Here is a 14,155-nt window from a genome sequence, read left to right as displayed (position 1 = left end):
TTATGCAGTTGCCTAACTCAAAATGCATAGCTTCTCTCTGTCACTGCTTGTATTCTACAGTGAGTCATGATTTTTAAAATCCCTGTGCATATGCCATCACTGATCAGGCTTTACATCTAGTCTCTTTCTGGGATAGGTTAAAAACACAGAAAATATGTTTCAAAGTGTTCCTTTTGTTTCCTCAGTGATAGAAAAAAAAAAACCTTCATTCAACACATGTTTGTTGAATGCCAAGTGCCCGAAATTTTGCTCTGCTAAAGAAAACCAGTGATGATCAAGAACAGTATGAGCTTTGCCACCAAAGTCAAATGTGACATAGTCCCTGAAGGCAGAGGGTGAGAGAAGTACACAGAGTAAAGCGCAATTTCAGTAAAGCGGGAGAAGTGCCTGTGATGAAAGCACTGTTAGTGCTCGGCCAAGGAGTAATTAATTGGAGGACATACTTTCTGGATGAAGGGGCTGAACTGAGACCATAGTAAACCTAAAAGGTGGGATGGAGCAGAAGAGGAGGTATCTTTTTTTTTTTTTTTTTTTTTAAGATGGAGTCTCACTCTGTCGCTCAGGCCGGAGTGCAGTGGCGCGATCTCGGCTCACTGCAACCTCCGCCTCCCGAGTTCAAGCGATTCTCCTGCCTCAGTCTCCTGAGTAGCTGGGACTACAGGCATGTGCCACCACGCCTGGCTAATTTTTGTATTTTAGTAGAGATGGGATTTCATCGTATTAGCCAGGATGGTCTTGATCTCCTGACCTTGTGATGTGCCTGCCTCGGCCTCCCACAGTGCTGGGATTACAGGTGTGAGCCACCGCGCCCGGCAAGAGGAGGTATCTTACGCTGTGCCCGTGCTGAGTGAGGCGAGATGAAGATGGAGATGATGGTGGCTGTATTATACTGAGGGAGTGGGAAGCGGTGAGAAGCTAGAGGGCCTCTAGTCATAAAGAGCCTTGATTCAATGAGGAGCAACCAGAGACTGTCAGACATGTCGGTGACGTCTTTTTTACAAAAGCAGTTATAGGCTGGATGCAGTGACTCATGCCTGTAATTCCAGCATTTTGGGAGGCCGAGGTGGGAGGCTTGCTTGAGCCCTGGAGTTTAAGACCAACTTGGGCAACATAACGAGACTGCATCTCCACTGGGAAAATAAAAATAAAATTAGTGGGCATGGTGGCACACACCTGTAGTCCCAGCTCCTTGGGAGGCTGAGGCAGGAGAGGATCCGTTGAGCCCAGGAGTTTGAGGCCACAGTGAGCCTTGATTGTGCCACAGCACTTCAGCCTGGGCAACAGAGTGAGACCCTGTTTCAAAAAAATAGATAAATAAAAGCAATTATATAGAGAACACTCTGGGTGAAGTATGGAGAATGAGTTAGATTGAGAAAGTGTGGATGCAGGGAAGCCAGTTAGCAGGTTACATCCAGGCCACATGAAAGATAATAGTGGCCTGGATATAGGTAAAAATGGTTGATTTGGAATATATTAAAGAGGCAGAATTAACAGGACATAGTATGCTTTGAATGAGTGAACGTTGATACCCTGCTGCCTTTCGTTTTATCTCCAGGTTTGTGCAAATGATTGGTGATGCAGCTGTTTCTTGCATCTGTGATCTTATGCAGGGATTGATTGCCAGAAGGGATAGTGGTCGGTCTCCCACTGATATAAGGAATTCGAAGGAGAAATTTAGCGTTGTGCTGGGGAAACAAACAGTTTGATCAAACATCATCTCAGCTTGCTGTCACTGGGCCCCCTGCCCCCAAGTCAAGTATGTGGGTTGGATTATAAAATTACCCCCATATTTTCTTGTGTTTTAAGAAGTCTTCCAGCTCAGCTTTAAAACTCTCGCTGGTTTGTGCTTTCCGTATTTTAGGTTCTCAGGGGATCTACAAGGATATCCCTATTACCTAAACAGACTTCTTGCTGCTTTTGAATTTTCTTGTCTCATATCCTCATTTTTCTTATTTCAGTGCCTTTATGATCTTTCACTTCCCTCTTCTCCTTCCACGTTAGTCTGGATTAAGTAACTGGTGTTATTCAACATTTACTTGGATTTTGCGTAAGAAGCAGTTCTTTGATGTCATTGTCTGTAATGCCTGTTCCACAGGTTTTGTAAGGATCAAATGAAATAATTAAAGCCCTTTGCATAATGCTTGACTTACAGATAAGCAATAAATTTAAATTCCTGTGCACTTCTAAATATTAATGTACATAATTTTTTTTTTCTCCTAAGAAGGACCATCCAAGCAGTTGCCTCATGTCTTTGTTGGCTATGGATTGAAAAGTACATTTTTCCATCATTTTGTGAATTCCCAATATGTTTAAATCTTCTTGAGAATTTCTGCTGAATTCATTAACTTCATGTTCAGTTGAACAGTATACCCTGTCCATGAGGAGAAACTTCACTGCTCTGTATGCAGTCTGTATTAGTCTGCTCAGGCTGCTATAACAAAATACCATAGACAAAACACCAATACAAAATACCATAGATGCCTTAAACAATAGAAACTTGGTTTTTCACAGTTCTGGAGTCTGGACAGTCCAAGATTAAGGTGCCAGCAAGTCTGATTTCTGGTGAGAGCCCTCTTCCTGGCTGGTAGACAGCTGCCCTCTCCCTCTGTCCTCACGTGCCAGAGAGAGTGCTCCGGTGTTTCCTTCTCTTACACAGGTGTCAATTCCATCTGTTCTGGGCTCCACGCTATGGCCTCATTTAATCTTAATCACTTCCTTAAAAGCCCTACCTCTAATACAGTCACATAGGAGGTTAGGGAATCAACATATGAATTTTGGGGGGGACATGATTTACTCTACCACTGTCACCCAAAACTATTTTTATTCTATTAATATATTTATTAGTATACTTTATTATATGTTTAATGTTATGTTCCTTTTGAAAGACCTAATTTTGATTCGATGATTGTATTTGCTGTTGGGTGAATGGAACCAAACCTGAAGGTGACAATATTTAGTCATACTTCTGTTTATACGAGTGGAAGTCAGCGTTACTCCCCAGAAGCCAAATTTTAGTAGCATCTTTGTGCTGGAGGGGACTGGTTCTACCTGATCTACTTGTCCTGGCTCTTTGTCTGAGGTAGAGCTTGAATCTCTTACTCTGATTTTCCTGCCTGTTGGCCATTTAGGTTGTTTTCAGATGTTTTTCTGTTTCAGAGTGCATCAGTGAATAATAAATATCCTTGTACATATGAGCTGTTCAGTTATGAGAGTTCAGCTGCAGTTCCTAAAAGTGGGTTAGCACACTGACATTTCACACGTTTTCTGTGTTGACAGTAGGTTGTACTGATTTACTTTCCGTGTTGCCACAGTTTCCAACACTTTTGCCAACATTGGCTGTATTGATTTTTTTTTGATCACCATCAATTTTATATTTGAAATGTTACATTATTCTAATTTATATTTATCTAATTGTAAATATGGTTGTGTGCTCTCTTATTAGTCTTTTTAAAAAATAGACTTTATTTTGTACAGCAGTTTTAGATTTATAGTAAAATCGTGCAGAAAGTACGGAGTTCCCTTATACTCCCTTCCCCCACATACCACAGTCTCCCTCGCTTGTCAACACGTCCCCCACTGGAGTGGACCTTTGTTAGAATTGATGAACTGTATTGACATAACATTATCACCTAGAGTCCATAGTTTACATCAGGGTTCACTCTTGGTTCTGTACATTCCATGGTTTTGGACAAATGTATGACATGTAGCCCCCATTACAGTATTACACAGAAGCATTTCCCTGCCCTAAAAATCCTGTATTCCACCTATTCTCCTCTTCCCTCTTTCCCCTGCATCCATTAATTTTTTATTTTATTTTTTTACTGTCTCTGTAGTTTTGCCTTTTCCAGAATGTCATATAGTTGTAATCATACAGTGTGTAGCCTTTCGAGAGTGGCTTTTTTCACTTAGTAATATATATTTGTGTTTAAGTCTACTCCATGTCTTTTCATGGCTAGAGTATGCATTTTTGACTTGGTATGCAATACTATAGAAGTAATACTATGTTCTTTTCTAATCAGGAGGTGCATAATGTCCATTTGTTCTCCTGAAGGTAACTTTGATCTTTTGATTAAGGTGATGTCTACCAGATTTCTTCACTGTAAAGTTACTACTTTTTCCTCTGTAATTAAAGTGTTTTGTGGGAAGATACTTTGACATTATGTAACAAATGCTGTTTCTCATCATACCTTTCAGTACCAATTTTCAGTATTCTGCCTGAAACAATTATGACGCTGTTTTTCCCAAATGGTGATTTTCTAACAAGATTTTTAGTGTAGTTAAATTTTTGTCTTGTTCCATAGCTGTTGTGCTTTTCTCTTCTACTTTTCTCTAAGGCTTTCCTCACTCAAAACATTATTAAAAATTCTCATGTTTACTTCTCTTTTTAAAAAACGAATGATAACATTTCAGGAGCATTTTCTAATGTTTATTATTTTAAGATTGCCAGAAGGAAAAGATCACTGAAGACCATCTAGGTTAACAAACAGCTTAAATTTGAAAAAGCAAATGAAAAAAACCAACGCATGTTATCAGTTCATAACATTACCTCCGTTCTAGAAGAATAGCTTCTTACATTATCTCCAGTTTGCTTCCAATCTTATGGTGGAAACAGATCTTCTAAGGCCTTAGTAGGAGGTGACATCAAGGCCTAAAAAAATACTCTTTGATAAACTCATGTCACTTTGATGCTCAGATATAAGTCAGATTGTGCAGAAGAGAAGCTCTAAAGATCCGAGTGATTTAGAAACTGGAGATAAGAAAAGCAAGCAGAAAACTGGGAAATGTTATTTCAGTCACTACCTATATGGGATGTGGTTCAGTCTGTTTATTTATATAATATGATCCAGTGCTGTGCACTTATTAACTAGACTGCAAATACTTGCAGCTGAATAATATGCTCCATATTTTATCACATCCTGATTATAAATTTGAATAAAATTGTAAGAAGATTTGATATTTGATTTACCCTTTAAACCGTGTTTGAACCTGCGAGTAGTTTGCAAGTTAAATTATTAATCTACTTGCTGCATTAATAAAATTGGGCAGTACTAGGAAAGATGCCCAGGCCCGCTGCGTGAGACCAAGTGTCTGTCTTTTGTCTTCTATCATTTGTGTCTGTTGCATACTTCAGCACTTGAAAAACTATGCCTCTGTAAAAAGAGGCCCTTCAGTGTTGCTAGGAGACCCAGGAACTGTCTTATATGATCTCAAGATTTTAATTCGTTTCTAGTGCAACACAATGAACAGGAATTGAAGGCTTTAACCATTTTTTGGAAAAAAACACTAACAGTCATTAAAAAATCATTTAAAAATATCGTAAACAGCATACGCATTTTTAAAAATCTCAGAATAAAGCAGAAACGGACAGTCGTCTTCCTTAAAATCTGAATTCTCAAAAGTAATTGCTGTTAACAATTTGGCATATATCTTTTCAGATTATTTTGTTACATATATGACTATTTTAAGGCAGTTTTGTTTGTTTGTTTGGTTGGTTGGTTTTTGTTTTTTGTTTTGAGACAGAGTCTCTCTGTGGCCCAGGCTGGAGTGCAGTGGCGCGATCTCAGCTCACTGCCAGCTCCGCCTCCCGGGTTCATGCCACTCTCCTGCCTCAGCCTCCGGAGTAGCTGGGAGTACAGCCGCCCACCACCACGCCCGGCTAATTTTTTTGTATTTTCAGTAGAGACGGGGGGCGTTTCACCGTGTTAGCCAGGATGGTCTTGGTCTCCTGACCTCGTGATCCACCCGCCTCGGCCTCCCAAAGTGTTGGAATTACAGGGGTGAGCCACCGTGCCCAGCCAGCAATTTTTTAAAATTAATTTTTATGTAGCACACAAGAAACAAAGGTAATATGAAAACGAAGTTGTATTTTATTTTGATCACTTTGTGTAGTGTAAGTACTGAGAGCATGAATTTGGGGGATTTCAACTTTTACAGATTTAGGTGTCTGATTGAAGTTATTTAACATTTTCATTTGATTTCTACAAAATGAAAACTCTAAAAACACAATTACCAGGAAGTTTTTATTGTTATTGATAGGAATTTTTCATTCTCACTTATATATTCTTAGCTCCGTATTTGAACTATTTCTTGATTCATTTTGGAATGACATTTTTATTTTAATTGTACTTAGATTATTCTTTTTTTTTTTTTTTTAATGAGTAAAACATTTATTTTCCAAAAATAAGCACGACAATTTTGGTATAGATTATTCTTATATTGTTTGATGCATGAAGTGTTAGTAACCAAACTATATTTCTAAAATTGATCAAATTTATAATGCACTCATTAATTCTTTTTTTTTTTTTTGAGACGGAGTCGCTCTGTCGCCCAGGCTGGAGTGCAGTGGCGTGATCTCGGCTCACTGCAAGCTCCGCCTCCCGGGTTCACGCCATTCTCCTGCCTCAGCCTCCCAAGTAGCTGGGACTACAGGCACCGCCACCTCGCCCGGCTAATTTTTTTGTATTTTTAGTAGAGATGAGGTTTCACCGTGTTAGCCAGGATGGTCTCGATCTGCTGACCTTGTGATCTGCCCGTCTCGGCCTCCCAAAGTGTTGGGATTACAGGCGTGAGCCACCACATCCGGCCTAATTCTTTTCTACTGTGTGCAAAGAACTACAGCACGAGATAGAGGTAGCTGCAATTCCTTTCAGCCCTAATAGAGCTAATAATTTAGTAGTAAATCAGGGCATGCATCTTAAAAGGTCATAAAAATACAAGGTAGTATGGGAAGAAGATAAGTTTCTCAACATCTAGAAAGATGTGACAGGCCAGTTACAGTGGCTCAAGCCTGTAATCCCAGCACTTTGGAAGGCCAAGGCAGGAGGTTTACTTGAGCCTCAGGAGTTAGAGACCAGCCTGGGTAACATAGTGAGACTCCATCTCTTAAAAAAATAGAAAAGAGAAGATGTGACACAACTCTGGATGCCACCTACGTCAGTTTCACCGTAAAATTTATAGAGAAAAAAAATTCCACGGCAACATATGCTAAGTGCCGAGTGATACAGATGGTAGAAAGTAAAGTACAATCAGCATTCATAGAGAAAGAAAGAAAAATAATTGTAGGGTGGAGAGGTAGAAATGCCTTAGTGAATGAGATAGGAATGGAACGGAGTTTATTAGAAATAATAGAGTGTTTTTAGGTTAAATATTTAGGAGAAACACTTGAGATTAGATACATAAATACCAAATCATATCATTTTCAATAGAAACATGGGCATGAAATGGAGGCCAGAGTAATTGGATTTCTGGGCTGGGTCAGTGGGTTTGGATGATGTCTGATCAATATTTGCTGTATAACAAAACAACTCAAACTCTAGAGCCTTAAAACAAAGATCATCTATTCATGATCCTGTGGGTTGCTAGTTAGACTAGGCTAAGATGGAAAATTACGGGCTCAATTGTGGGGCTGCAGAGAGCTGGTCTGGACTAGGGCTGAGTGTTCTAGGGTTGGCCAGATACCTCCGTTGCCCCCTCTGTGGATTGTTCACACAGTGGCCGGTGACCAAGGAGGCAAGAGTGGGTGCAGCAAGGGTTTTTAAGGCCTAACCTTGGAACTACACAGGTCATTCCTGGCACATCCTGTTGGTCAAAGCTGGGCCCGCCTCAGGTTTAAGGGAGCAGGTGCAGATAATTTGTATCCCAATTTAAATTTATTTCAGGAGTGCATTTACATGTGATTGAAAGCTTACAGTGGTGCCTAAATGTAAATGGTGTTGAATGTAACCAGGATTTTCTGTAGTTCTCAATCTATTGGCTTTGACTTTATTAAAATTGTATTAGAACTGATAGTCTGTGTATATTAAGCTTATTTTAGGACTAATGGAAAGAATCATGCAGTGACTAATAACATAACTTCATTTTGGTTTGTTCTATCAAAATTTATTTGAAAAACAACAAGATAATCACTGTGGAGAACTGGGACTTTGGATTGATTTACTCCGAATTTTGCTCTAATGTGCTATTTTTTTTTGGTGGGAGCAGGGGAAAAGGGAGAGGAAAAGAGAGGCAGGCCCCGTGCACCATACTGTATGTTAGTGCTTAGGTCGTCTTCCAGGTCATCGTTCTGCTCTGAAGGTTGTCAGTCAGGTGACATAGGTCCAAATATAGTTGCTCTTCAGTGGAAAGTAGTGAAACTTACGGTTATGCATACTTAAGATGTTTGAATTTATACTTAAGAAGACGTTGGGTAATCACAAGGAAACCATAGATGTGACAAGCTAGTGCTATGCATACTTTTACAGTGTGAATAGGAAGAAAAGTTTTATGTGATTGTTCACTTACAGACTAAATTTGCGTTTATTTTTTTAATTTTTTGAGACAGAATCTTGCTTTGTCACCCAGGCTGGAGGACAGTGGCATGATCTGGGCTCACTGCATCCTCCACCTCCCTAGTTCAAGCAGTCCTCCTGCCCCAGCCTCCTGCGTAGCTGGGATTACAGGTGCACACCACCACACCCAGCTAGGCTAATTTTAGTATTTTTGGTAGAGATGGGGTTTCACCATGTTGGTGAAATTAAGTTATGTAATTTTAAGATGTCTTTTATAAAATACAATAAATGTGATTATTGGCTTTTTCAGAAGGGAAATAAAGAGGGATGAACAGTAAGAAGTGTCTCAAAAATAATATGAGTCAACTATTTGGTAAAATTTTTTTTTTTTGAGACAGAGTTTCGCTCTTATTGCCCAGGCTGGAATGCAATGTCGCGATCTCGGCTCACTGCAACTTCCACCTCCCAGGTTCAAGCAGTTCTCCTGCCTCAGCCTCCCAAGTAGTTGGAATTACAGGCATATGCCACCATGCCCAGCCAATTTTGTATTTTTAGTAGAGATGGGGTTTCCCCAATGTTGGTCAGGCTGGTCTCGAACTCCTGACTTCAGATGATCCGCCTACCTTGGCCTCCCAAAGTGCTGGAATTACAGGTGTGAGCCAGCGTGACTAACCGTAGGTTTTTTAAAGATATGTAAATTGACAGTGTTCCCTTTCTTTTTGAATTATTCTCATCAAAACTTATTGCTTAGAAATATTTTTAAGCATTCAATAGAAGGTTATAGAATGAAATCTAATAAGAATTTAAAGAAGCCTTGGCAGAAACTGTGTCATGGTTGATTAGCGCATATACCCTGCTGAGAGTGACTTAGTTCCCAGTGTGTTTGTGGTGAGCATGAATTAATGTAGCCTTGAATTTGTATGACATGACTGACCATATTAGTCCATTCTCACATCGCTAAAAAGAAATACCCAAAACTGGGTGATTTATAAAGAAAAGAAGTTTAATTGGCTCTGCAGGCTGTACAGAAAGCATGGCTGGGGAGACCTCAGGCAACTTACAATCATGGCAGAAGGCGAAGGGGAGGCAGGCACGTCTTACGTGGCCAGAGCAGAGAACGGGGAGGTGCTACACGCTTTTAAACCATCAGGTCTCCTGAGAACTCACTATCAGGAGAACAGCAAGGGGGAATTCCGTCCTCATGATCCAGTCACCTCCCACCAGGCCTCTCTTCCAACATCGGGGATTACAATTCAACATGAGATTTGGGCAGGGTCACAAATCCAAACTATATCACTCACCTTTCAGAGAGCCTAGAGAAATTAGTTTTAAACATCTGCTTCCATATGGAAGCCCTCTACCAGTAGAAACTTATATAATGTCAGGAAGTTCACAGCGTTCTTTAAGGGAACTGTATCAAATAAGATGATACTACTTATGTCATTCTACTTTTACAAAGGCACAAATTAAAAACTGCGCGTCTCTGAGTTTGGACTCCATCCCTCGGGACCCAAACCCCGTCCTGTATCCCTCGCATCAATGTGTTGCTTCTGAATGGCTGCAGGGCACTGTGTGGGCTGTCAGCATAATAGCAAATGCTTAGTCCCATGTACATTTCTTTCTCTAGGTTTCACCAGAAGTTTGAGTATCACTACTCCTGAACAGATGATTGAAAAAGCCAAAGGGGAAACTGCCTATCTGCCATGCAAATTTACGCTTAGTCCCGAAGACCAGGGACCGCTGGACATCGAGTGGCTGATATCACCAGCTGATAATCAGAAGGTGGATCAAGTGGTAAGTTTGATATGTCCTTGCTCACTTAGCAGCTGTCTGTGCAACTATCTGATGTGTCCATCATCTTGCCAGTCACATGGATGGGCTGCAGGGAGCTAGGAAGGAAGCCCCCTGCTTCTCAGGCTTTGTGGTCTGGGTGAGGAAGGTAGTTGCTCTGGTGGAAATTGAGGACACATATGTAGTGGAGGGAAATGGATGATGAGTGACATAAGGTTACAGAAGAGGAAAAGGTTGCTGGAGTTCTTAGAGATTCTTCAGGGAAAAAGGAACTTTTGAAAGTTCTGACAATCTGGATTTGAGGCAGGGAATAGCAGAGGTCTAGATGGAGCAGGCGTGATGTTGAGACAGGAGTGTGTGTCGTGTTAGGAGATGGCACATAACTGTGCTTTGTTGTTAAACGTTAGAATTGAAACTTTTAAGTTTTACCCAAGGATTCTGTCAGCAGTAGAAGGGTCATTAGCTATGGTGTAGCAACTACATAGTGTGACAATCTCTTTTCCTTATTTTTTCAAGTTAAATATCCTGTCCAATGAATTTCTTAAAAAACAAAAGTCTTTTTAAATTACTTTTTTTTACTTTGACTTTAACACTTCCCAGTGTAAAAATGAAGTCTCAGAGCAAAAAACAATCTATAAAATATTTAGTCTTAAATTTAAAAAATATCAAAGCATTGTTTTAGTATTTTTTTTCACATCAAAGTAATAAGAGTCTAATGTAGAAAGCTTGGAACGCCAAAAATAGCACAGAGGAGGAACGAGGGACATGTTGCCTGATAATCTCATCTCCAAATATATGTCATGTTTTATCTTTTCTCTTTTTTTTTTTTTTTTTTTTGCGATGGAGTCTCACTGTCTCCCAGGCCGGAGGGCAGTGGCGCAATCTCGGCTCACTGCAAGCACCACCTCCCGGGTTCATGCCATTCTCCTGCCTCAGCCTCCCGAGTAGCTGGGACTACAGGCGCCCGCCACCTCGCCCGGCTAATTTTTTGTATTTTTAGTAGAGACGGGGTTTCACCGTGTTAGCCAGGATGGTCTCGATCTCCTGACCTCGTGATCTGCCTCCCAAAGTGCTGGGATTACAGGCATGAGCCACCGTGCCTGGCTTATGTTTTACCTTTTCATTGGTTCCAGAATACTTTACTTAGAATGTTGCATATTGGCTTTGACACATTTAATTTTTTAAAAAGTTAATAAATTATATTAGATCAGGGAGAGGAAAATAAGTCCAAATATTTAGGTAAACATAGTAATATATATATTTGGAAGAGAAATTTTGTTTTACTCATTTGTTGATGTGAAAGAAGGGGATATTTAAAAGTTACAAGTAACATTCTTCCATTTAATGGCTGAATCAGTGCAGTTAGGTAATTAATATTTTTGGCAAATCCAGTCAGTTTGCCCTTGATGTTTACGTTCAGGAAATAATTAAGGTGCTTTCCCAAGTTGTGAGTGACTAGAGCCACCCCCTCCAAGGATGTAACCTCTGCCCTGATTCTGTTACCAGAACTTCTTTCTGTTTCCCTGAGCAAAATAAATCGGGCCTGACTCATTGTATCTACTCAGCCTCCTTACCCTGTTCCCTGTCACTCTTACCTCCCCGTTCTCTCCCTTCTCTCTCTCTCTGGGCTTGCTGGCACCTAGAGTACAGGCTCCGTCTGAGGTCCTGCAGTTCCCCGTTCCTGTGACAGTGCAGTGCCTGTCCCCCTTTAGAGCCCAGGACTCTGATCCTGTGCTTAAGATAGGGGAAGCCTAGGATGCGTATGGAGAGCATGGGTCTTCAGTGCTGCTGCTGAGTGAAGCTTGTGACAAGGTGCATGTAGAGACCGAGAAGTGCTGTGCCCTGAGCCATTAGTGTGTCTGTTAATGGGAAGAAGACTCCAAGTCTTCCATGCTGAGTGAGAGGCACAGCTTTGCCGTCTACAGGAGTTGTAAGAGAAATGTGAAACTGGGACTTGACTCTGAGTGACCATTTCTGGGTTAAAAACCTAGCTTCTAACCTAAAACACTGTCACATCAGACCAAAAGAAAGGTAGAAGGGTTAGGAAGAGATGGATGCAGAAGAGGATGCATACATAGAATTTAGGCTACATATGCTAACTGAGCTCCTATTTTAATATATTTCAGCTAGTAGACAGAATGGTTAAAAACTGGGAATTGGAGGACTGAGCTGGAGAAATTTGCATTCTTATTCCTTGTGTGATCTCTATAGTCAGCGGTTACTGTAAACTGCGTGCTTGGGCAGTGTTTTATATACTTTAATTGTATATACTTAAGCCGTAAAACAACATAGTAAGGTGAGAATTATTATATATATGGCAAGGAGGAAACAGAGGCCCAGAGATTCTCATGCCCAGAGTCACATAGCTAGCAACAAATGCAGTTGGGATTTGAACCCAGGTCCCTCTGACTCTCACAGCTGCTCTGTTGCTCTGTTATCCTTTGCTGCTCTGTTGCTCTGTTATCCTTTGTGCTGTCCCGTGCTGCCTCCCATGTTTCATAAACCTGTTTCCTCGTGTGTAAAGTAGGAACAGATATACCTAGCATCTCAGGGTCGTTATAAGAATTCAGCAAAATACTATATGCACAAGCATTCTGTAAGCTTGTAAATGATATTGAAATGATAATCATGTCCTGTGCCAAGTTAAATGGATCTGGTTTGCATCTTTGTTGTGCAAACGCTGATCAGTGAGAGCCACTGCTTTCCTCAGCCTAAATGTCAATGTGGACATTGCCATCATCCTTGCAGGGTTGTGAAGGGGAATCAGTGAAGACATGTAAAATTGCGTGGTAAATTTCCCATTCCTTAACTAATGTTTATAACGTCATTTTCCGGGAAGACACTAAGCTAGCTTATAAAATAACCAACAGTGGGAATGCATCTTATTTCTCAAGCCCCCCTTAAAAGGCTACTAAGGTGTGTGTGGAGCTTAACGAGCTACTGGAAGTACAATAGATCGAACTCTACGACCTTTAGAGTTAGATTCCACAGGCAAATTATGATAAGCCTTTTAATCAAAGGAAATTGATCAAAGGAAGATAGAGTAGCCACATTTGTGGAGTCGTCAGTGTTGCTGTTGACAAGTGGATGTGTCAAGAAGATTGAGCAAATAAAGTAATGGCTTGTGTTTACAGAGTAAGTCCGCTGTGGACCCTTCAACTCTTTCTTTTATTTACTTAGCAGACTGGTATTGAGCGCAACCTAGATGCAGACAGTTTGTATATAAATAAAAGATCTAGCCGGGCATGGTGGCTCATGCCTGTAGTCCCAGCACTTTGGGAGGCCGAGGCAGGCGTATCACAATGTCAGGAGTTCGAGACCAACCAGGCCAATGTGGTGAAACCCCGTCTCTACTGAAAATACAAAAATTAGCAGGCGTGATGGTGGGCACTTGTAGTCCCAGCTCCTCGGGAGGCTGAGGCAGGAGAATCTTTTTAATCCAGGAGGTGGAGGTTGCAGTGAGCTGAGATCGTACCACTGCACTCCTGCCTGGGTGACAGAGCAAGACTCTGTCTCAAAAAAAAAAAGATCTTTGGTGGATTAGGGTGGGGTCAGTGTGGTTGGGAAGGAGATAATTCAGAAGAGAACCCAAGTTCCTCCACTCAAGAAGTTTCTGCAGAATAAACCTGGAAAACAGTATTCTTAGATGACATTTATTCTGATTATACTACCTATAATTAGCACTCAGGTAAAAGAGATTATTTGCAGGATACAGGTCATAGTTGTGTTTCCTGATTATTATTTGAGTTTTGGCATCACTGCTTTTTGGCCCATGGGTCTCATGACCAGAATGAAGAGATTTCATTAGCAAAAAAGAAAAATTATAAAATGTGTTAAATTAATGTTAGAGATTGTTAGAGAATACTACTACAGTTCTCTTCCAAGAAAATATTACAAACACAGATTTTATTTTCCCTCTAAAGCATCCAGCCTTTAGTAGTTGCCTTCAAAGGCTATAAGTGTGGTTCAGAAAACTCAGTGGATTTAGCAAGGGTCTTTGCTTTAGTTACAGAAGATTCATTCAAAGGACTTGTTAACCTGGGTACACATATCTTAAGAGGTTTATTTTATGATTTTATCTGTTAGAGTCTAGAACC

At 40.6% G+C, this 14,155-nt stretch overlaps 1 protein-coding gene across 2 annotated transcripts in view; it reads left to right on the top strand.

The window, feature by feature from the left end:
* CXADR (CXADR, Ig-like cell adhesion molecule) overlaps positions 1–14,155 on the top strand; it is a 79,113-nt gene that overhangs the window by 24,358 nt on the left and 40,600 nt on the right. For both annotated transcript variants that reach the window (XM_025379059.1, XM_025379058.1), the window contains exon 2: positions 9,895–10,061. In XM_025379059.1, coding sequence (XP_025234844.1) covers positions 9,895–10,061 — 167 coding nt within the window. The remainder of the gene's footprint in view (positions 1–9,894; positions 10,062–14,155) is intronic.

This window comes from Theropithecus gelada, chromosome 3 (assembly GCF_003255815.1).
Source record: "Theropithecus gelada isolate Dixy chromosome 3, Tgel_1.0, whole genome shotgun sequence".
Taxonomy (NCBI): domain Eukaryota; kingdom Metazoa; phylum Chordata; class Mammalia; order Primates; family Cercopithecidae; genus Theropithecus; species Theropithecus gelada.
The sequence above is the reverse complement of the archived record's forward strand: the minus strand, read 5'-3'. Positions and strand labels throughout refer to the sequence as shown.